The 25,344-nt window shown below is 41.6% G+C and overlaps 1 protein-coding gene across 2 annotated transcripts in view; it reads left to right on the forward strand.

The window, feature by feature from the left end:
- Positions 1 to 269: 269 nt before the first annotated feature.
- Positions 270 to 25,344, forward strand: part of GNPTAB (N-acetylglucosamine-1-phosphate transferase subunits alpha and beta) — a gene marked incomplete at its 5' end in the record, with an annotated part of 83,985 nt that continues 58,910 nt past the window's right edge. Inside the window, one exon of one of the 2 annotated variants that reach the window (XM_080811405.1) lies at positions 270 to 588. In XM_080811405.1, the coding sequence (XP_080667531.1) occupies positions 472 to 588 (117 nt within the window). The remainder of the gene's footprint in view (positions 589 to 25,344) is intronic. The other variant, XM_080811406.1, reaches the window with a different exon arrangement.

A 25,344-nucleotide genomic window follows, 5' to 3' on the forward strand; every position in this document is an offset into this window, starting at 1 on the left:
AGTTCTCATAACGCCGTCTGTGGCACAGCGACCTTCCAGGGTCCGGTGCGCTCTCAGTGCGCCCCCAACTGTGCAGATTCCGGCCGAAGCGAGAGGCCGCCGCGCACGCGCGGATGGGAAGGGCACGCGCCTGCCCTCCTCTCCTCCTCCCCTCCGCCCGCCAGGTGGCGCTGGCTGCCCCGCTGCCACCGTCGCCGCCGACTCTCACAGGGCCCAACCGGGGCGGCGCCCGCCGCCTCGCGGGCCGCGGGTCCGCCTCCGCCGCGCCGAGGGCGTGGGCTCCCGGCTCCCGGAAGCGGTGACCGCGGCGCGGAGCCGAGCGGGCGTCGATCCTCGGAGCAGCAATGCTTGGCGGCCGCCTCTTGTGACCTGAGCGCGGCGACCGGGCAGGAGCCGCTGAATGGCGGCTCGCTGAGGCGTGGCGGCTGTGGCTGCTCGGGGCGTGCCGTGGCTCGGCGCGGCGGCGGCCTGATGCTGCTTAAGCTCTTACAGAGACAGACCTATACCTGTCTATCCCACAGGTATGGGCTCTACGTCTGTTTCGTGGGCGTCGTGGTCACCATCGTCTCTGCCTTCCAGTTCGGAGAGGTGAGTAGCGGTGCGGGTGCCCCGGCCGGGGCGCCCTGGACCGGTACGACTCCGCGGCGCCCCGAGCCCCTGCCCACTAGAGCCCCGCGGCGCTCGGAGCCCAGGCGTGCTTGTCCCTTCCCTCCCCATCCTCGCTGCAGCTGCGGGGACAAGTCCCAGAGCCTGCCTTTCCCCCCCTCCGGAGGCTCCTAGAACTCAGATCTCCCGAGCTCTGGTTTCACATCTGGGATCCAGATCTCGTCCTCCCGACGGTTTGAGGGGTAGGCGCTGGTTCAGCCAGTTCCCGTTGCCTCCAGGTGTTTTCTTCCGGCTCCCCAAGTCGTTTGGTTTTCTCTTTCAGGCCTGTCCTCCTCCACGAAGTCGCCACCCAGAACCCAGAGTCGGTGTCTTTTCCCATTCCTAAATTCTCCAAAATTCTCATTTCTTGCCCCTCTTACGGGTTTTTTTTTTTTTTCGTCTCTGTTGTCACCCTCCTGATCTCGCTTTTGACAAAGGCACTTTGTCTTCATAATCTGGTTTCTTTCCGGAATTCGAAACTTTCTCCAAGGGGTGTATGTTTCTTTGTACGTGAATTTGAAGTGAGGACAGGGTACTGGCTCCAAATTTAAAGACTTACTTGTAAAAGGGATTTTTTTTTTTTTTTCACTTCTGCTCTGTTACTGGGAACAACACCAGTTATCCTGTAGAGGCTCTCCTGGTAGATGTGTACACACGGATGTGAGAGATGTGTTGGCAGCTGCAGACATTCTTCCTATCTCGGGATCAGCTGAGGCTAGGGCCCCTTCATCTAACTAGGAAGTCTTGTCTTGGACTCCAGCACCCAACCTCTTGGGACCCAGTACAAGCCTTTCGGTCATGGGTTATGCTAATAATTTAGACTCCGGATCACACAAGGCCAGCCTTTCTTGCTCTGCTCTTAGTTTTGGTTAGACTCTCTAAACTCTTTAGAGGGTCCACACAACAGGTTTGGGGAGGTGGAGACACCCAGGCTTAATAGATTTTTATGCCTCGCTGGATAATAGACTAAACATTTTCTTGAATGAAATAACCCTTTGTTTTAGGTTGGGTAGTTATTACATTATTGACAGTCTTATATGGTATTTATCATAAACAAGTTTACAGAGGCTGGGTAGGTCAGAACTGGAAGAGTACATGTATAAGATTTTAGAGAACACATTTAAAATAAGTAGCAACTTGGAGAAAAGTTATACTTTGAAATTGTTAGACGTCTATTTCCTTGTTTTAATATTTCCTTTTTTTTTTTTTTTTGGTAGGAGGTTGCAGAAGGTTTTAAAATTAAGAGAATGGTTTTTAGAAATGCCACAGTATACATTTGCAGCACAGTATCTGTGCTGCATTATAAACTTCATAGGAGAGGGTGTTGTCTGTTTAACTACTGTAATCCTGACCCAAGCACTGTTCCAGGTACTCCAGCATAGGCAGTCTAAATATTTGTTTAATGAGTGAATGAATTAATTGTGTGGCATGCTTTCCAAGTGTACACTTCTAATAGTTCTCATTCTAGGGGCAAATGAAAATAAGTCTTATAAGTCGGGGTGAGGAAGTGCCCCAGACATGTAAGTGTAGAATATGTACCTAATATTATACCACAGCTCTTCTTTGTTTCATATACTGCGGTTTAATACAGGGAATGTATCTGTGCACAGTTAAGTGTCTTATTCTTGGTGGAAGATTTTTTTTGTCCCTGAGTAATTTTAAGTTAGCTGTTTACTAACATCTTTGCAGGGTGAAGGTGACTTAAAGCCAATCAGTTGCTAGAATTTTTCATTTTATATATTCCATGTCTGGTTGGTTATTTACCGAAAGAAAGACATCTGTCAGCTTTGAAATGGGCCACAAATATTGAAGTTTGGAACATACAAAAGAAATAATAGGTGACGAATGTCAACACGTGACTTGGGAGGTGGAGACAGCTGGCTCAGTGCTGCTAATATATTGCCTGTAGTACAATTTCTTTCTTTCTTTCTTCTTTTTCTTTTAAGTAGGCTGCACACTCAACGTGGGGCTTGAACTGATGACCTGGAGATCTGAGAGTTGTGCAGTCTATTTACTAAGGCAGCCAGGCACCTGCCGTAGTACAATTTCTGCAGCACAATGAAAAAAAAGGAGCCGTGGGATTGGGCAGATCAGGGTTTGAATGCTTGTGCCGGTATTAGTAATAACAGCTAATATATAGGGCTTACCAGATACTAGGCACTCTCTTAACTGCATTACATATATTAACTCATGTAATCTTCACGACAGCACCCCTATAATGTAGGTACTATTATTATACCCATTTTATAGGTGATGAAATTGAAGCACTTGCCCAGATTAATCCAGCTAGTTACTAGCAGAGGGGGGCTTTCAACCAAGGCACTGTATAGTTCCAGAGCTGTACTGCTCTTAAGCACACATCTTCATGGTTTCTCACACAGTCTGGGCTGTCTTTTGTATGATCTTGGAAAAGATACTTAACCTTTTGAACCCCAGCTTCCTTATCTTTGAAACTGAGATAGGATTAAATAAAACCTCTTCTGCAAGGCACCATTCAAGTTTCCTGGCACGTATAACAGACTTTCATTAAATGGTAGAGTAGGTGCTGCTACTGTATTATCATCAACTATTTTATGCCCTTGTCCTTATTTTGAAATAAACCCTTGAAGTAGAATACTCCCACCATACAGTTAATGTTACCAACTTGTTAATAACTTCACTAATTGCAGTGAATAAAAGAAAGGACTAAGAAGGGCCTTGTTAACTGTGAATTCATTAGTATTTTCCCCCCTCTCAGTATAAGTGGTATGGGCTGCTACCTTTTGATAAGCCCTTTGTATACTCATCCAAATTTTGAGGAAGAAAAATAAAACTGAGGGAGGGAAGTATTAACACATAGCATTTTTAAAAATTTCCCTTTAAGCTGATGGGGTAGTTTCTGGAAAGCTCTTCTTTGGAACTCTGGTCAAACAAAAGCAGAGCTCGTTCCAAACCCACAGGGAGAGCCCTCAGGGTGGGTACTAATAGCTACTGAAGTATACCGCCTTGGGGTGAGGGTAGGAGATAGGAAGTTATCTAATATAAACTAGTTAATTGGACAAATCCTGTGGCCCCTGGGAGCCTCAGTTCCCACACCTGCAGATGAGAGCACTAGATTACTATGCTCCTAAAATCAATTTTAGCTCTGAAACTTCTGCTTTTAAATATTTGTCCTCTGTTGGTTGATTTTTTTTTTTTTTTAAAGATTTCACTTATTTATTTGACACAGAGAGTGAGATCACAAGTAGGCAGAGAGGCAGGCAGAGAGAAAGGGGGAAGCAGGCTCCCTGCCAAGCAGAGAGCCTGACTCGGGGATCGATCCCAGGACCCTGAGACCATGACCCGAGTCGAAGGCAGAGGCCCAACTCTCTGAGCCACCCGGGCACCCCCCCCCCTTTTTTTTTTTAGGATTGGTTGATATTATATAGACTTTTTCTTTTTAAGATTTTATTTATTTATTTGACAGAGAGAGATCACAAGTAGGCAGAGAGGCAGGCAGAGAGGACTGCGTCCGCAGTCTCCCTGCTGAGCAGAGAGCCCTATGTGGCACTGCATCCCAGGACCCTGAGATCATGACCTGAGCTGAAGGCAGAGGCTTAACCCACTGAGCCACCCAGGTGCCCGATATTATATAGACTTTAAAACGTGTGTTTTTGAAGTAAAATTTTATTACTTAAGGGCCATCATTATTTAGTTGAACCACTTGTGTACAAATCCACAATCCCTTCTCTGAAAATTCTACTGAATTAACTTTATCATCAAACATGAATATCTGTTACAGTGAAACATAGGAGTATTCTCACTCAGTTAGGAAATGAAGACTATAAATAATTTCCAATCAGTTGTAGGCCAGGTTTTGCCACCAAATGAGTTCAGGTGGTCAGGTTTTGTTGCCAAATAAAATACAAAGAGGTCTTCAGTGTTGAGAACTTTCTGGATTTCAGGATTGTGAATAGAAGATTGTAAATCACTGCTGGGTGTATATGTGTGTAGCGGCACGTATGGAAACAAGTATGCCAAAGTTAACTTCCACGAGGAAGCAGATTTAGGAAGAATCTACCCATATTGGGTAGTAACTTTCCCCGGACTCCCTACTCCCTTTTGGTTGCCTGCCTTCTGCCATTTTGGATTAATGAGATGTTTTTGTTCAGTGAAAAGAAAAGTTGAAAACTGGATCCAGCCAAAGTCATGATCAGCCTTGGTGACCAGTTTCTCATCCTGGCTCAATTGGAAGAAAGAAATTAGTTACTATGTTTGAATTTGATTAGTTCTTTCATTAAACATATATATTTTGAGTGTGTTCTTTGTCAAAGGCAACAAATAGGTAGAGTCCAAGGGACCTGGTCTGAGAATTGTGAGACAGCTTCTGGCCTGGTTCAAGTTCCAACATAAACTGTGACCTTCAGTGCTTTCCATGCTGTGTTAGTATTCCCAGCTGCCTCCTGGTTTGTGGCGCAGCCACTCTTATCTGTTATCTCGTGTAGATTTCTTTTGGGGTGAGGAAAGCTTTCTTTATTAAAAATAATGTTTTAAAAAGTCGAGATTTCTAAGACCCCCCATTTTAGCTTTAATGTTCTGTGAATATACATTTATTGTTTCATATGAGAAAGCATGAACTATAATGTAATGTTGTTTGCACTAGAGAGAAAATGCCAGTGGCCACACAGAGCCTTTTTAAATGGTCTCTTTCTTTTGTGGGGTTTGGGAAAGATACACAGCCCTGCTAACTGTCAAATCAAAGCAGGGACCTGGTCTTAGTCTTTCCTGAATTCTTAGCACCTAGGAAGTGCTTGGTACCCAGTTGGTGCCAGATAAATACTTGGTATGGATGGGTAAATGCATGAGTTAATTGGGGTGATCTTAATAAACATCCCTTCAAGCTCATTTCCATAAAAAATTAAGATTTCTATGCTGATGCAGACCCATCTTTAGCTACCTTTGATTTCTCAGACACCATTGGTCTGATTGTACTTTGTATGGTGAAAAAAGTGTTAGTGGATATACAATTTATAGCTCATTTTTGGCCATCTTTGTCTAGTTGAGGTGAGGCCATACTATATATATGACTACCAATACGAGGAATAAGTAATTGAATGAATGGGTACACAGTAATTGCTTAGAAAATCAGAGGGAAAGAAAATTATGGATTGAGGCATCCTAGAAGAAGTTGAGATTTTTATAAAGGAGGCAGGAACTTTGCCTTTGAGCTGTTAGCAGTTCAAAGTTGCTGGTGGTGGGACACCTGGGTGGCTCAGTTGGTTGGGCGGCTGCCTTCGGCTCAGGTCGTGATCCGGCATCCTGGGATCGAGTCCCACATCGGGCTCCTTGCTCCGCGGGGAGGCTGCTTCTCCCTCTGCCACTCTGCCTGTGCTCGCTCTCTCTCTCTCTCTCTGACAAATAAATAAAAATAAAATCTTAAAAAAAAAAAAAGTTGCTGGTGGTATTAGCAGTACTTCGTTACAATTAACAGAATCCAGCTCAGACCTGCCTTAAGAAAAATGTAGTTTTTTGACTCATGTAGTTGAAAAACAGGGTGAAACTTCTCACAGGGTTGAATAGAGGTGTTCAGATGATGTCATCAGGAATCTCCTTTTGTCCTTATTCTCCAGCTCTGTTGGTTTAGTACTCAGGTTAGTACTCAGTGCCCATATGGGAGGAGATTGCTGCCAGCAACTCCAGCTTCTCGTCTGTCAGTCGAGTAACTCTAGCAAAAAGAGTTTCTTTCTCGTTAGTGCCAGCTAGGCCCAGGGTGGCCTACCCAGCCACGGAATGAGTGTCCTTGCTCTGCCCTCATTAACTGCCTGGACCATCCCCAGAGCTAGGGTTGTGAGTGGTGCTGTCATTCTCAAGCATTTGAACTGAAGGGGTTCCCCAGAGGGAAATCACGAGGCTGTTATCAAGAGAGGGGCCAGAGCAACAGATGGCCTAGACACAGCCTTCGGCCAAAACCCATTTCCTTTCCTGGGCCTTACTGTTGACATTGTCACTGTGATAGCTCTTAGTCCCCTACCTTCTAAAAGATGTAAAAGTTACTTCCATTTTGATTAATTTTTCTGTCTGTGAAATTGTATTCTTAGTTGGGTGTATTTTTTTTTTTAAGTTGGCTGTGTTACTACACAGTTCTTGTGCCTTTACATATTTCAGCAATGATTCATTTGAATATGGTGAATTGATAGTTACATTTTTAGCAATGAGGTATTGTTAACTTTGTTAATGAAATTTAGCGTGTTGTGTGATAAATAAAACTTAACCTTTTTGCAGCACCTGCACACCAGTGTGTTTGAATATTCTCACTCCCTCTTTCTTCACAGAGACTGCCCTCTCTGTTCTCCTTGCCCATTCACTGTTCTCTCTCAGTCTTGAATGTTGACATTCCCTAGGCTTTGCTCTTTGGCCATCTTCTCTTATAGGGGATGTCATATTTCAGACCCCCATCCAGACATTTGTCTGACTTCCCTATCCCCAGCTGCTTTGATGAACTAAGATCTAATTCCACACTTCTGCCTGTCTGCAGTGCAGACCTTACCACTCTGCCTCTCTGACAGACAGTGTTCATTCATCACAGTGCTCTTTCTTCACTGCACCCAGACCTAGCTTCAGAGTATTTTAACAGTGTGGGATTCCTCTAGCTCCTGAGAGCTCTCCCAGAAAGTAGAGAAAGAACTTCACCCAAGACCTCAGCAAACCTTTCTGGGAATTGGATCATAGAGCCGTTCCTAAAAACATGCCCTGAAAGGAGGAAGAAGTTGCTTTTTGACCACTCTGATCCATTCCTGAACTTAGGGCCTGTCTCGTGAACATTTGTGTTATGTGGGTACAGAGTTCTATTAGGAAAGAATAGGTAAGTGGTACTGGGTAGGTCATGGCTATAATAAGTGTCGTGTTCAGTAAGCACAACTTGTGGGATGTGTAGCAGTTGTTGTATTAAATAAGCACAACTGATGTGTAGCAAGTGTCTTTCTCTCCCACTAGCCCTTTAATATCAATTTGTAGGGTTAGTTCTACCTCTGCCTCTGAGTGAAAACTCAGGTGGGCTTAAGCCTTTTCTTGTCACTCCTAAGTAATAAAAAGTCTTTTTTTTTTTTTTTTTGAGATTTTATTTATGTATTTGTCGGAGAGAGAAAGAGCACGCATGCAGACAAGCAGGAGGAGCAGCCGGCAGAGTGAGGAAGGAACCCACTGAGCAGGGAGCCCGATGTGGGCCTCTGTCTTAGGACCCTGGGATCATGACCTGAGCTGAAGGCACACGCTTAACTGACTGAGCAACCCAGGTGTCCTGGTAGTAAAAAGTCTTGTAGTCACTTTAAATTTTAGAACACAATGTCATTTCAGCCACTGCAAGCCTGTTGAATTTGAAGCCTCTTAACCTTCCCAGCTCAGGCCTGCCGTAGGCAGAAAGCCTGCAGTTGAGGAAGGAAGGTTGGGCACAGAGGGCTGCTTTTCTCTTTATTCATCTGATGCTTCTCCTCCTCCTCCATAGCCTGTTTCTGGCCCTTTCTAGGGGCCAGCATCCTAGGAGGTTGGAGCACCTAGAAGAAGGAAGGGAAGTGAGGGCAGGAAAGTCCTTCCAATATGAGTGCTGGAGCTCTCTGGAATTTGCAGGTGTCAAAGCTGGTTCTCTCTTGAGTGCTTTCAAAGGGCCTCCTTCAGAGACTATACTCTGAGAGCCTTGGCTTGCTTTTAACCCTGATGAGAGCAAATGCCTCTTGATTTAGGCTGGTTGCTTGCTCCTTCCTTGGTCCCTAGGAGTATGATGATACCATGAGAATCTCATTTCAGTCTCTTTGCTTTTCTTTTGGGGGGCCCTGGACCTGATCTAAGATGACCCTCCTTAGGTATTCTCTTGTGCATGGCACACATCTGGTGCATGGAAGACCAATCTGCTTTGCTTTGTAAGAAAGTTTATCTTTTTCTTCTAATCTTCTAAGTTCTTGGCTGGGGCACCTGTAACAAAAGACAGATTGATAAGAGAAAAAGCATACATGTTTATTTGATATAAGTGTTACATGATGTGGGAGCCTAGGAAATAAAGACTCCAAAAAGTAGTTAAACCTGAGTATTTTTATTGAAGGTTTGATGAAGAGTGGAGTTTGGGAAAATTGTGATAGAATAAAAACGAGAATGAGCTAAGTGTAGTTAGCTGGGGAAACACAAGGCCTGTTCATTAAGATTCCTTTTGTCAGTACTTGTCCTTTGGAGATAAGGATGCTCCTTTCTTCCTGGTATAGAGGGGGCACCTCTCACAGACAGTCTGATGACCTGCCTTGGGGGAAGGTCAGAAAATTCTTACTGCACCTGCTGTTTCTCAGATTTCTTCAGCTTGAAATATTCAGTAAGCCCCTTAAGGTGCTGTATTTTGGGGTGGCATATCCTGAACCCTGTCAGCTCAGAGTGGGGGAACGTGGGCTGATTCCAGCATAGCAGCGACCTCTCCTTTGTCCTCAGAGCAGTGGTTAGCCAGCCCACCCTTCTGTTTCTTGGGTGTGAGACAGTTGTGGCATCCACCCACCTGCATGGTCCTGTTGTGGGCTGTCTTGGTAGTCCCACTGAGCCTTTTTTCCTGGCTTGAGGAGAATGGAAAGAGATTTCCACCTCTCCCCTTTAGACGAAATCGAGTGGATTTGCAGAATGCCAGCAGCTTCCTAAACCTTTCTACCATGATTTGGATGAGCTTTCAACCATTTCCTGAGGAAACTTTGCCTCTTGTTTCAACTCTTCACTTTGGAATGTGACATCTGGTCTTTTAGTGCCTTACAAGAAATTTACTTCTACATGCATGTTTTCTCGGTGCAGTTAATTGAGTTTTGCCCATGAGACGAAACCTATTTGCCATTTCTGTACTCAGCATCATGAGCACAAAGACACTGCTTCTCTTATCTTGGGGTCCCTGCACCCAGCAGAACACCAGAATCATTCTTCTGACAGCACATTCTTTGTTTGAGCACAGTGCCAGGCCTCTGGGCATAGAGCAGAGAGCAAAGTAGGCTGTTCTGCAGAGGAGGAGTTTATATTCTGGTTGTACAGTCAGACATTAAGTGCTTCTTCATGATAGTCATGAGCTACAAAGAAGGAGAGGGTGTTGTGGGAGAGACCAGCAGTGTCCTTTCTGGTGCCTGGGTCGGGAGAGGCTTTCTTGATGTAACTGGAGCTCAACTTTGAAGGGTCAGAATTGCCAAGGCAGAGGACAGAGCAGGGCAAGTGTGCTCTCTAGGCCATTGCTTCAGGGCATATGTGCTCTCTAGGCCATTGCTTCTCAACCAGGGGCGATTTTGCCCCCAGAGGCTTTTGGCAATGTCTACAGATGGGGTACAGGGTGGGGTTGGTGCTACTGGCATTCAGGGCTGGAGGCCAGAGATTCTGCTAAACATCCTACAATACACAGTACAGGCCCCACAGTAAAGATTATCCAGCCCCAAATATCAGTAGTGTTCAGATTCTGGAACCAGCGTGAAGGTCTTGAAGTTGGGGTACATTTGAGAAGGTGAACACAGGCCCATGTGGCTGGATGCTGGAGAGCAAGAGAAAGTGAGGGTCTAGGGGACACTAGTGCAGTTGGTGGTACTCACTTCCCAGCACTTGATAGATTAGGTGTTCAGGATTTGGGTGTTTGTCCTGAGAACAATGGAATGCCATTCAAGGTTCTTAGGTACTGTCTTTTTTAGTGAGAGGACACCAGGGATGATGAACTTTCTGTAGCGCACAGGACAGCCCCTTAACAATGTTTACAGGTATTAAATGCCAATAGTGCCAAAGTGAAAAAACCTGAATTAGAGGGAGAGCAGGAATGGCTGCAGGCCCTTAATTAGGAGCCTTGGACTAGGCTGGTAGAAGGGTATGTTAAGAGAAATGGATAGATTTGAGAGATTTAGGCGGCAAAATCATGGGTCTTTATGTTCCATTATGTGCCAGATACTCCGCTGACATCTTGGGAGACAAAAGCGAGCAAGATAGACGAGTTTGTTTGCTCTGCCAGATGCTAACTATAGATGTTAAGTGAATGAATAGGTACTTTGTTGAATGATCGCTTCTCGGCCTTTTGGCTAAGATCAAGGGTAGGTGCTTTGTTGAATGAATAATTATAAAAAATTATTTTTAATCATTGGTTGTGATTGAGCCTTAGTGAGGAAAATGGTTTATAAATTCTAAATACATGCCATGTGTCCCGTCCCAGGACCGTTCCGTTGGCCAAAATGCTCAATGAAGAGAACAGCAGGAGACCAACCTTCTGGTCTGGTGCCCAGGGTCACAATTGAAGAGTACATTAATCTTTCCTTAGATTAATTAATCTTTCCTTAGAGACAGAGCTGAAAGGTTTGCAATGATTTCTTTACCCGAGTGTGCTTTATTATGGTTGATATGAAAACAGAGGCAGTAAGTGCATTAATTTAACACAGGCTGTGCTGTAGTGTATGTTATTCTAGTTCCTTCTAAAATATAACAAGTGTAGCTGTAATAAGTTTTGCATATTCACCATATATCTCGTAGTAATCTTACTGTCCTTTAGATTGATTGTTCCAGTCTTGTGATCCACATGCAATATCTTTAGCAGGTGATTAGTCAGCCTGTGTGTGATTCATACTTGCACTAAATTAAGCAGGGGAAAAAAGTGATCTTTGAAAAATGTTACAGACTAAGTCACACTTGTGCAGGGAGAGCCATTTGCATTCTACCATCAGACTAAAAACCGTATTGCCCACTTTAAAATTGCTTCCTAAAATTGTTTCTCCTTTAGGTTCTAGTTTATCTCCCCCACTCCATACCAATATACCTTCTATTCCCCCTTCACTACCTCATTCTATTACCATCATTTCTTTTTTTTTTTTAAGATTTTATTTATTTGGGAGAGAGAGAGAGAAAGAGAGCAAGCACAGAGGGAGAGTGAGAGGGAGAAGCAGGCTCCCTGCTGAGCAGAGAGCCCGACTCGGGGTGAGGGGGGCTCAATCCCAGAACCCTGAGATCTTGACTTGACCTGAGCTGAAGGCAGATGCTCAATCAACTGAGCCACCCAGGTGCCCCCATTAGCTTCATTTCTGTCTCTGATTAATTCCAATCTGGATAAAACTTCATTACCAAATTTGCAGAAGCTGTTCATTCAGCAGATTTACAGAGGTGCTTACTCTGGGCCAGGTACTCTGCTGCCTAGCAGAGACACAAAAATAGTTCAGTTTCTTCCTGCTCTCTAGGAGCTCACTCTAGACAGGGAGATGGGCAAGCAAATAAGGAAAACGCATTGTGGTAAATTAAGTTGAAGGACAGGCATGGGTGTTTCTCAGCCATTAGGAGTGACATTTGAACTTGATCTTGAAGGAGATAGAATAGGTGGCCCCATGGAAGGAAGGGAAACCTCTCCCCCATTAACACCACTTTTCAATAGGGAAAGATGCCATAGGTGTAAAGGCATGGGTCTAAGAGGCATTATTACTTTTCAGGAACAAAAGTAGTTCTGAAGGGCTGCAGCACACTGAGGACGGAAGCTGGAGAGGCACCTGGTAGCCAATTTAGGACTTGGCTGTTGAATGATATGAAAGAAATTTGGATTCATCCTGAGGAAAATAGAGGCCATTCAGATGATTACTATTTTGGGACCTTTATAGAAAAAAATTTTGCCAATCCCTTGGCTTAAAATTACATTTATTCTGGGGCACCTGGGTGGCTCAGTCAGTTAAGTGTCTGCCTTCCGTTCAAGTCATAATCCCAGGTTCCTAGGATTGAGCCTTGCATTGAACTAGCTTCTTCCTCTCCCTCTGCCCCCTGCCCTTGCTTATGCTGTCTCTCTCTTTTTCAAATAAATAAATAAAATCTTTTTAAAAATGACATTTATTCCCTTGATGTGCAAGACACATGGGATCTGGCTCATCTGGGTGGGATTTGGTTGGCTCTGCTACACCTGTCTTTCATCCTGCTGGGACCAGTGGGCCAGCCTACACATGTTCTTTTTTTTTTTAATAAACTTTTTTTTTTAAGATTTTATTTATTTATTTCACAGATAGAGATCACAAGTAGGCAGAGAGGCAGGCATAGAGACAGGGCGGTGGGGGAGGAAGCAGGCTCCCTGCTGAGCAGAGAGCCCGATACGGTGCCTGATCCCAGGACCCCGAGATCATGACCTGAGCTGAAGGCAGAGGCTTAACAATGGGTTAACACTGAGTCCCCCAGGCGCCCCCAGCCAACACACGTTCTTCTCAAGACAGTGGTGAAGGCACAGAAAATCAGGTAGATACTTGTAAACCTACCTGAGGTTTAGATTTAGAACTGGTGTATTCACAGTCTTTTTACTCCCTGAACCATCAAATTTGTTTCTGCTTTAGGAGCTTTGCGTTATCAGTCCTATCGGCCTGGAGACGGCTGCCTCCAAGACCGTCATGTAATGAGCTCCTTGTCTTATAGGCCTCAGCTCAGTATCACCTTTTTAGATGGGTTTTCCCCACCACCCAACCTAAAGTAGTCTCGTTTAGCAAGCCATTCCTTATTATAGTCCCCTTCTTCTTCTTTTCTTAATAGTACTTAGTCTGAAAATGTGTGTGTATGCATATATTTAATGTCTTCTCCCTCTCCACCAAAATGTAAGCTCTGGCAACAGGATTTCTGTCTTATCCAGCCTTTCTGTCTTACTCACCACTGTATCCTTAGCCCCTAGAATAGAGCCTGGCACTAAGAAGTTGAGTGCAGACATAATTTGTCCTAGTATCTAAATATAGAAAGGTCACCTGCAGTGATCAGTTTCTAAATTCAACCTTAGTAGAAAATAGATAGGTTTAGTTGATAGACATATATAATTATATTAGGGTTCTTCAGAGAAACAGAATCAGTAGGATGTGTATCTGTATGTGTATGGAAATAGATTTATTACATAGAACTGGCTCACCTGATTATGGAGGCTGACAGGTCTCCAAGGTCTGCATTTAGCAAGGCTAGAGACCTAGGAGAGCCAGTAGACTTAGATTAATTCTAATCTAAGTCTAAAGGCCTGAAACTCAGAAAAGCTTAGTATAGTCCCTGTCTTAAAATTGGCAGACTTGAGAGCCAGGAAAAGCTGTTATTTCAGTTCAGATCCAAAGGGAGGAAAGATGATGTTCCAGCTCAAGGCAGTCAGGTCAGAAGCAGTTCTCTCTCACTCAGCCTTTTTATTTTACTTAGGTCTTCAACTGAGGCACTGAGGCTCATCCACAATAGGAGAACAAATGCTTTACTCAGTCTACTAATTCAAATGTTAATTTATCCAGAAACACCCTCAGTGACACATCCAAAGTGATGTTTGATCAAATATCTGGACACCCCCCTGGCTTAGTCAAATTGACACATAAAATTAACCATCATGAAAATGTAATAGGTTTTATTTTATAGCAGCTTTAAGTTTATGGAAAAAATTGCATGGGAAGTGCAGAGATTTTGCATATACCTCCTCTCTCCCAGCATACTTTCCCCTATTTTTAACATTTTGCTTCAGTGTGGTACATTTTTTTTTTTAAAGATTTTTTATTTATTTATATGACAGACAGAGATCACAAGCAGGCAGAGAGGCAGGCAGAGAGAGAGGGGGAAGCAGGCTCCCTGCTGAGCAGAGAGCCCAATGCGGGGCTCGATTCCAGGACCCTGAGATCATGACCTGAGCCAAAGACAGAGGCTTAACGCACTGAGCCACCCAGGCGTCCCAGTGTGGTACATTTTTATAATTGATGAACCAATATCGATAAATTTTTATTAACTAAGAATATATTGAACATTAGGATCCATTTTTTGTACTATACAGTTCTATGAATTTTGACAAATGCATGTTGTTAGTTATATCATGTATCTGCCATTACAGTATCACACAGAATATGAATTTTGACAAATGCATATTGTTAGTTATATCATGTATCTGCCATTACAGTATCATTGCCCTGATAATACCCTTGTCCTGCACTATGCCTAGTCCTTCCTTCCCTCCCCACTGGCAATGGATGATTTGGGGTATTTTATTTGATTTTTTAATTAAGTAGTTTCCATGGCCAGTGTGGAGCCCAATGTGGGGCTTGAACTCATGACCCTGAGATCAAGACCTCAGCTAAGAACCGGACACTTAGCTGACTGAGGCACCCAGGTGCCTTTGACTTTTTTTTTTTTAAACTATGTATATAGTTATGTCTTTTCCAAATTGTCATATAGTTCGTTGCTGGTATTTAGGAAAGCAGTTGACTTGTGTATTACTTTTGTGTGCTACAACCTTGTATCCTGCAACTGCTTGTTTATTAGTTTCAGGAGTTTTGTTTTGTTTTGTTTTTTGGGTTTTTTTTTTGGTCAGTTCTGTGAAGTTTCTACATAATCGTGTCATCTGTCAACAAAGATAGTTTTATTTCTTCCTTCCCAATCTGTATAGCTTTTATTTCCTTTTTTTGTGTTATCACATTAATTCGGACTTCAATGTGTAGCAGTAGTGAGAGATGGTATCTTTGCCTTGTTCCTGAGATTAGTGGGAAAGCTTTGAGTTTCTCACCATCAAGCATAATGTTAACTGTAGGTTTTTTGTAAATACTATTTTTAAGTTGAGGAAGTTTCCTTCTATTCCTAGTTTACTGACAGTTTTTTTTTTTTTAATCAAAAATGGGTGTTGGAATTTGTCAAATGCTTTTTTTAATACACATATTATATAAGAATTTTTTTTTTAAGATTTTATTTATTTGACAGAGAGAGAGGGGTCACAAGTAGGAGAGAGGCAGGCGGAGAGAGAGGGGGAAGCAGGCTCCCTGCCGAGCAGAGAGCCCGATGTGGGGCTTGATCCCAGGACCCTGAGACCATGACCTGAGCCGAAGGCAGGGGCTTAACCCACTGAGCCACCCAGGCGCCCCTTATGCACCTATTATAATCATATGATTTTGTGTGTGCCTATTGATGCGATGGATTACATTAACTGATTTTGGAATGTTGAACCAGGATTCAGAAATTCATATCTAGAAAATATCCCACTTTGCTCTGGTGTATGATTCTTTCTATACATTGTTAGGTTTGATTTGATAACATTTTATTGAGGATTTTTACATCTCTGTTCACGAGAAATATTGTTTGTAATACTTTTCTTCATAGAATGAATTAGAAAGTTTGTTTTTGGGGCACCTGGGTGGCTCAGTGGGTTAAAGCCTCTGCCTTCGGCTCAGGTCATGATCCCAGGGTCCTGGGATCGAGCCCCACATCCGGCTCTCTGCTCAGTGGGGAGCCTGCTTCCCTTCCTCTCTCTGCCTGCCTCTCTGCCTTCTTGTGATCTCTGTCAAATAAATAAATAAAATCTTAAAAAAAAAAAAGTTTGTTTTCTGGAAGAGATTGTAGAGAATTGGTATTATTTCTTACATAAATATTTGGTAGAAATCATTAGTGAACCCACCTGGGGCTGGTGCTTTCTGTTTGGAATGTAATTAATTATTGAGCCAAATTCTTTAATAGGTATATGCCTATTCAGGTTATCCGTTTCTTGTTTGAGCTTTGGTAGGTTGTATCTGTCAAGGATTGGTCCATTTTATTTAAGCTGTAAATCTGTAGTCTTAGAGTTGTTCATAATGTTCCTTTATTACTCTTTTGGGAAGAATGTTGTAGTGACTTACTCCTCTTTTGAGTTACTGTTGTAAAACACAAATAACATAAAATTTATCATTTTAACAATTTTTAAGTGTACAACTCAGTGGCATTAATTACATTTTCATTGTTGTGCAACCATTACCACTATCTGTTTCCAAAACTTTTTTCATCACCCTAAGCAGAAACTCTGTAGCCATTAAGCAATAACCCCATTCACCCCATGGGACCTGGTAACCTCTGTCTGTACAGATTTGCCCATTCTGAGTATTTTATATCATGGGCATTTCATATAATACTTCTTTACTTGTTCTGGCAGTTTCTGCTTGTTTTTCAGTGCTTCTGAGGCGGGTGGGGGGATGAGAGATTGGAGTTGCTTACTCTGCCATTTGATGACATCTTGCTTCAGACTGATAAGTTTTGATAATTGCTTTTTTCACATAATATTTTATCAAACACTTTATCCTTTGATATTCTGCATGCTCCACAAAGGAAGATACTTTGTTTTGGCCATTGCTGAATCCTCAGAGTCTAGAATGGTACCACATAATATTTATTGAGTTACTGAATTAAGTAACTAATTTTTAATAATTATTTGAAAATAAGATTTAAAAAAATTTCCATTTATTTGATGAGAGAGAGAGAGGGAGAGAGCAAGCGCACAAGCAGGGGGAGAGGCAGGGAGAGGGAGAGGAAGAAGCAGGCTCCCTGCTGATCGAGGAGCCTGGTGGATGTGGGACTTAATCCCAGAACCCTGGGATCATGACCTGAGCCTAAGAAACACACTTAACCGACTGAGCCACCTAGGTTCCCTGAAAATAAGAATTTTTTTTAATTGCTTCATAATATTTGTTTGACTGTACTTTATTTTTCTTTTTATATATATATATATATATTTAAGATTTTATTTATTTACTTGATAGAGAATGAGATAATCACAAGTAGGCAGAGAGGCAGGCGGGGTTGGGGGGGGCAGGCCCCCTGCCAAGCAGAGAGCCTGCCGCAGGGCTTGATCCCAGGACCCTGAGATCATGACCCGAGCTGAAGGCAGAGGCTTAACCCACTGAGCCACCCAGGTGCCCCTGTACTTTATTTTTCTGATTACCTATTGTTTAATTATTAGATACTATTTTCAGGTTTTATTTTTATAACTAATAATGGGCGTTATCATATTTACGCAGGTCTTTGGGTACATCTGTGATGATTTCCTTGGCATGTATAAATCAGAAGTAGAGTTAGCCAGAACAAAAGACATTTTGTTTGGTCCTTTGATACATAAAGCTAACTGCCTTTCAGGAAAGGGGAGATTTTTTTAAAAATGGCTTTGCAGCTATTTAAAAATCTGTAACATACTTTTCAACTAATTTATGATTTTTATGCACTTGTGACTCATAAAAAAGAGATCTCTTCTTGGTGTATTTAAAAAAATGTTTTCATCTAGCAAATAGTATGAGATAAAATTTGTTGATAGCAGTGAGTGCAGTATCACAAGCAGATAATTTGTAAAACTATCTCATTTCACTAAACTTTTTTATTTAAATTAAATTTTTATTTAATTAAATTTACCAAAATAAAATAAAAAAAGAAACCTTCATTTGACTAGTTTTTGTTCCTGGTTTAATAGTTACGGTGGAAATAGCAGGTTCAACTACACTTTCATTCATATTTTGGTTATATTTTTCACATGATATATTGTAATTATTTGTCTCATATTTGTCTTCCCAGCAAACTCTGAGCCCTTTGAGAGGCTAAATAAGGTCAGTGTGTTTTCATAGTCTTAATATCTTATATTTTCTATTGTACTTTGTGGTTGTCAGAGTATACGGATATATATTTGCTCACTTGCTTTTTTTTTTTTAACAGCCCCTTGTAAGATAAGGTATTACTTAAATTTTACATTTGGCACTTATGTTTAAGTGACTTGTCTAAAATTACAAAACTGGGGCTTCCTTGTATGACTCTTGCTTAACTTTAAGGATTGGATAACCATAACATGATCCAGTGGAAGTTTGTGCAGTGATGAAAGTATTCTGTAATTCTGAACTGTCCCAAACAGTAGCCACTAACCCTATGAGTGCTTGAAATGTGGCTGGTGTGACTAAGGTACTGAGTTTTTAATTTAATTTTATTTAGTCTTTTTTTTTTTTAAATTTAATATTTTATTTATTTATTTAACAGAGAGAGAGACACAACAAGAGAGGGAACACAAGCAGGGGGAGTGGAAGAGGGAGAAGCAGGCCCTCTGCTGAGCAGGGAGCCTGTTGGGGGGCTCTGTCCCAGGACTCTGGCAGACGCTTACATGACTGAGCCACCCAGGCACCCCTATTTAGTCTTAATTTAGACAACCATAGTGGCTAGGGTATACCATTTTGTACAGTGCAGGTCTAAACCCATAGGTAAAGAAACTTTACCATGACATTGTAGCAGAGATTCAGACATTGGCTTGCAGAGTAGAGCACTGGATTTAAAGTCCATCCTATACAATTCTGTGATTCTATAAACTCTGACCAGTAAAACTCTGACCAGAGTTATGTAAACGTTAGCCAATAAAACAAGTAAATCTATGTATACCCAAAGAGTCCGCTTGAATACATTTTGAAAATATCTTTGGTAGGCTTTTTCTTTTTTTTTTTACTTTTACTTTTATTTAAGGGTGGTTACAGGAGTTTTTTTTTTTGTTTTTTTCCCCCCCTTTCGAAATAATTTTTTTTTACAATGAACTGTCAAAGGTTTAACGTTTTTAATTCTACTTTTTAGTATGATTTCCTTCATTATTTTGCTCCCACCCCCACTATCCCTGTGACAAACAATCCTCTCCATTTCTCTGCTCCTTTATTTCCTTAAAAATCTCAGTTTTGTGTCCTGGGAAAAGGAGAGAGATTTTATTAAGCTATCATGATTAACCCTGTCCTTGACTATTATTTTTCCCGTGAGTTATCTCTTTCATTCTGTACTTATTTGAAAGCTGAACAGTAAATATCCTTAATCATTTTATGCTAGTAAATAGTCCTTAACAGGGGTATCAGCTCCTTGAGGACAGAAGCCTGATTTCCATTTTGTGCTCTTTAAAATGCTCAGCAAATACACGATGTGTGTCTAATTCTCTGAAGGATTCAAAGCAGGTAGGAATGGTCTAGGAAAGTGTTTTTGAGTTTAATTAATGTTTGAATAAATAGTGGTCATGCATCTTGCATTTGGATCATTTCCTTTATGTGAAATGGGAGAAATCAACCCAGTTTTAATAACCATTCAACTCCTAATATGAAATGGGTTAATTACTTATTTTAGTCACTTTGCTAAATGCTATAGACTGAATGGTTGTGTCCTCTCAAAATTTATATGTTGAACCTTATCTCCAATGTGACAGTGTTAGCAGCTGGGGCCTTAGGAGGGGATTAGGTCATGAGGTTGAAAATTAGTGCCCTTATAAAGAGACCCCAGAGAGCTCCCTTACCCTCCTGCCATGTAAGATGACACAAGGAGAAGGCAGTCTGAAACAGAAAGTAGGCTCTCAGCAGACACCCAGTCTGCTGGTACCTTGATCTTGGTCTTCCAGTCTCCAGAATTGTGAGAAATACATTCCTATTGTTTACAAGCTACCAGTCTCTGATGCTTTGTCATAGCAGCCTGGATGATGATGAAGATCTTCATCATCATTGACTTCCTGATTGGTATCAAGAAGAGGAGAGTTAATAGAAAAGATAAAGCTTAGAATATCTTTAAGATATCTTGGTCTCTCTTGTAATGCCTCTTAATGAAAAATTTTGTTTTCAGAAACTGTGAAGAACATGTTGTAATCTAAGACTATTTTAAACTTCTTTTTTGGAGGGAATATTATAAACTTCGAGTTATTATCACACACTAGTTATTATCACACACTATCATTATTAGTGTGTGAAAAGTGTGTGAAAAGCTCTGTCATTGCTACTTAGGGTTCTTACTGTGAGGTTGGAAATTTTTATAGTACCCTGTGAAACAGTACAGGGTACCAATGTCACATCTCTCTTTTTTTTTTATCTGATTTTTTTTTTTTTTCTTTAAAGTAGGCTCAACACCTAGCATGGAGCCCACTGTGGAGCCCTGAACTCAAAACCTTTAGATCAAGAGTCAGTCACTTAACTGACTGAGCTACCCACACATCCTGCATGTCTCATTTTTACACTTGGAAAATTGAAAAAGGGACATTTGCTTTTACAGAGAGTTTTATATCCTTGTGTGCTTAGCCTGCTCTTGTCTCTTTATTAACTCTAGCCTTTAGCTTTTACCTTGAGTATCCTGGAATGAATCCAAAAGCAGAAAGTCCTGGAGAGAAACCATTTCGTGTCAGCTGTTCCAGAATGTTTGCCTTGTGAAACTAGTAGCCATATTTATTCATTCTAGAAGGTTTATTGGTTTTGTGCTAGGCACTGTGCAGGGTTCTGGGAATAAAAATTAGAGATCAAGTTTTTGGCTTTGAGTTGCTCACAGAGGTTTAGACAGATACTTAAACAGGTAAAGATACTGCAGGATGAACACCTGAACAGCTTGCATGGAAGTATTGCTGTACAGCCCTGTATGATCTGCACATCATATTTATTCATCAGAATAATTATGTGACATACATGGCATTCCTACCTTCATTCTACGAGGGAAGAAGTTGAGAATCAACAAATGCCCTAGGTCATTTATTGATAAGCGTCAGATTGAAACTCATGTCTTCTGATTGTAAATCTTATGATCATTGCACTGTACACCAGTTCTCTTCTGGATAATTACCTTCCTCTCTTCCTTAAGCGGGGAATTCCTCTGTTACAAAGGATTATGAGGCTTGTGTCTCATTAACTGTTATTCTTACACAGGCGTGCATTTGAACTTGTTCTAGGATTGTAAAAATCTTCAGCCAATGCATGTACAAGTTTTATAACTTTAAAAAGTTTATCATCCACCGTTTTTAGTATTTGTGTGCACGAGCCAGTTAAAGAAAGGACTATTAGACATTCTAAAAATACTGGGGGCAAAACAAATTTATTATGGACTATGGTCATTTATAAACATGCCAGGGAAAGAGATCTGGGTCATTGAATTAAGGATGATAAACATAATCAGTTTTGGTATTGGTTGAATGACCACATTTATAAATGTATGTTTGACAAAGCTGGCTCTGTGTAAGCAAGCATCAGAGGAGCTCAGCCTGGATGAAGCTAAACAGCAACATGAGCTCTGGAGTTAGGTCGATTCACATCTCAGCCCCATTACACACTGCTGTGTGGCCTGGGGTTTCTCTTTGGGCAATGACCCATTGCAGTGTCTGCCTCACAGCTAGTACCTTGTTGCAGGGATTCAGTGGGGAGGAGAGGAGCACCTGGCATGATGGTGCTTGGTGAATGTGGGAATGTGCCCCTTCTCCTCTGTGATCAACACTTTAAGACTGACTGGCTGCAATTTGTAAAAAAAAAAAAAAAAAAAAAAAAACAGAAAAAAGAAAAAAGACAAAAAAAAGACCAAAAATTGATCTTGAATGCTTTAAATGCCGTGATTATTAAAATGGAGTCGTAAAAGTGATAGATATTTTAAACTAGTAGAATAAACTATCTTTAGATGATTTTTTTTTCTTTAGATGATTTTTATATATTTGTCAGAGAGAGCACAAGCAGAGGGAGAAGCAGGCTTCCTGCCAAGCAAGGAGCCTGATGTGGGACTCGATCCCAGGATCCTGAGATCATGACCTGAGCTGAAGGCAGACACTTAATCAACTGAGCCACCCAGGGATCCCTAGGTGATTTTTATAATTGTTAATAATATATTGCTTATGTGGTATTTCATAGTTCATACAGTATTTTAGTAAATAGTATTCTAGTTCATTGTGTCTTAAGTTTTACCAACAAACCACTTTTAATAAATGGCAGAAAAAAGTAAATACTCTGAAAAGAATGGCATAGAGAGGTGTGTGTGGAGGGGGTGGGAGGGATAGCGCAAAATGGCAAGTAGGAAATTTTTTTTTTTTAAAGATTTTATTTATTTATTTATTTGACAGAGATCACAAGTAGGCAGAGAGAGAGGAAGGGGGAAGCAGGCTCCCTGCTGAGCAGAGAGCCCGATGCCGATGCCGGGCTCGATCCCAGGACCCTGGGATTATGACCTGAGCTGAAGGCAGAGGCTTTAACCCACTGAGCCACCCAGGTGCCCCAAAGAATAGTGTAGAGAGGTGTGTGTGGAGGGGGTGGGAGGGATAGCGCAAAATGGCAAGTAGGAAATTTTTTAAAGGCCAGCGTTTTGTCTATAAAAATCACATCAGTTTTCTGGTTTTCTCCATGAAAATGTTGCAGTACTATCAATGTAATATTTTAAATGTTTTGCCATTATAAATGATGGTTCAGGAAGATATGCTTTGTTTACTCCTGTCTTAGACTTTTTTTTTATGCATGTCAAGGGAGAATCACTGTCCTACTGGAGCAACACAACAGACTGATGAAATACATTTTGTTCTTAGTTCATAGTTGAGGAAATTGAGTACCCACAGTTACACAGCTACTAAATAGAAGAATTGGGAGGTTCTCCCCTTGGAGGTGTCCCATGTCCCAAGTCTCTAAACCGGGTCTTTTTTTTTTTTTTTTTAAGAGTTTATTTATTTGGAGAAGATCAAGTGCTTACATGAGCAGGGGGAGGGGCAGAAGGAGAGGGAGGAGCAGATTCCCCACTGAGCAGGGAGCCCAGAGGATGCAGCCTCAATCCTAGTGCCCTGGGATCATGTCTAAGCCAAACGCAGATGCTTAGCCAACTGAGCCACCCAGGTGCCCCATTCCCAAATCCAGTCTCTTAATGCTACTCCTGCTGTAACCAGAGAATACTTAATAACAAGAAGATGGTATATAATGAATAGTGCTGGGTATGAGTTGATGATAAGTAGAATTGTAAGAAGTTCTGTATCCTCAAGCAGTTTATAACTTAATTGGTCTGACAGGATGCTTCCATGAGGGGGAAAGTAAGTAATGATAAAAAAGCTAAGGGATGCAAGGCAAGAAATGTTAGAGGGCTGTGAGTAATTGATTTCCAAATAAGCAGTAGAGATGAAAGTTAAGTTCTGAGGAGGAAGCGTTTGGACTGGGCTGAAGAATATGGAAAGGCTTTGTGGACGGAAAGGGACTTGATTTTATAGGAGGTAGTATTTCTTTAACCTTTTTCTTCTGGTCTTTTGTTTATTGCTAACAATGGCTGAAAACAATATCTCATTGCAAGCTTAGGTCTATTTTGGCTTTTTTGTTGTTTGAAAGTTATTTATATTTATATAGTTTACCCCAGAATAATTTCATAATGGCTCATTCAAATTTCTAGTCTTTCCTATGCTATCCTTGATAGTGTAAGAAAATGATCTGGCACTTGTGCTCAGATGATTTTTCATTTCATTTACAAGGCTCCTTTTTGATCCCCCGTATATAGCACATTACTTATTTACTTAAAGAGTTTAGCAAGATTTCCCTAATAGGGTACAGCTGACAGTTGGGATTAAGCAGAAAGGGCAAATGGTTGTGAAGGAAGAAGATCATGTTTCATTGTTGATGGGTTAAGGACCAGGGATAAGAGACCCAGAGGAGTCTGAAGACAGGAGGAGAAGAGACATGGTGTCCCAATGCAGTTGACATGTGGGTTCAGGGAAGAAACTGTGCCAGTCATGGTGCCAGCTGCACAGCCCTGCACCTCCTTCTGTCATATACTCTTAGGGGTGGAAGGGATTTCAAGGAAATTTGGTCAGACCCCGTTCATAAAATGTAAAACAGATGTAGAAACAGTCTAAACAGACTAGAGAACTTACATAAGGTCTCATAAAAGTGACAGAGCTGGGATGAAACGCTGTGTCTCCTGAATCATAACCAAGCATTCCTACTACCTTCTCTGAAGTGTGCAAAACTCTTGGCTGATAGGAGAGGAGAACATTCCTAAATGTGATAGATAAGGACCCTTTGCTGCTGTTATTCTTTCTAATACACGAAAGTGGTTTAGAGATGGTGAGATTAATTTATCTGATGAAGGACAGCACATTGTGTCAACATACAGTACATTGGCATTTCTCAGCCATTTGTGAAGTATGCCCTCTCTGATATTATCTTCCCATCTTCTGGATAGCACTATGAGCCAAGAACAATGATACTGAACTTTATTTATCGTGGTTTGTTTTATAAAAATAATGTACTAGTTGTCCTTTTGCAGCTACATAGGGATATTGATGGAGAATCACTTCTGTTTTGAATTCAGTAAGTTGATCCAAGTCAATACAATATGTTATTAAGATAGATGTACTTTATTTAGCAAAGATGGTATTTTATAGCTGTATGTCTGCCATTGGGTTTGGTGTTATGCATGATACTACCATAGAGCTCATTTCCCTGTTCTTTTGGAATTTCCAGTCCAGTTGGGAGGCCAGTCGTATGCACACACAGCCTCAAATCTACCACGACTAAAATGGTAATCCCACCAGTGCTCATCCCCACTACACCTGTTCCTCCTATGTCATTAAGTGGCCCCACTGTCTCTTCAGTCACTCATATTAGAAATACCAGAAACCTAGCATCACCTCCCTTCTCTTCCCCTTCTTCACTCCCTCATCCAGTCTGGTAGCAGATCCCTCTAACACACCCTCGGTACCCCAGCTGAACTGTCAGCAGACTTCTGTTCATCCTTTAAGACTACTAACATTGCTTCTTGAGGAAAATCTTTAAGTGTCTTCCAAGATGAGGTGCTCCTTCTTCAGTGCAGTTGTTGGCAGTAAACTTCTCTGTTAATCATTGGCTGTACAGTTTCTTCAAGTCAAGGAACTTCCTTTATTTCTCTTTAAAAATCCAGTACAAGGTACATTAGACCCTCAGTTTTTAAATCAGTACATTGAATGATGGGAGGATTATTAGTTGAATTTGGGGTGTTTATAAAACATTCCAGTGAAGTAAGGTTGTCAGGATAGACAGAGTTCAGATATTGAAAACCTGAATGCTGTGCAAAGAAAAGAGCAGTTATAGCTGGACACATGGGTCCACACGGCCTCCCCTGTAGCCACATGTCATCACGTGACTGCATTCTGGCCATTGAAAACAGAAGTGGTAGTTGCCCCTTCCAAGAAGTTTCCTTAATGGAGGGGCATATCATTCCCTAGCTCACCTTTCTGCTGGCTGGAATGAAATCTAAATGATGGGGGTTCCCATGGTC

Source organism: Martes martes, assembly GCF_963455335.1.
Source record: "Martes martes genome assembly, chromosome: 8".
In the NCBI taxonomy this organism is placed as follows: Eukaryota; Metazoa; Chordata; class Mammalia; order Carnivora; family Mustelidae; genus Martes; species Martes martes.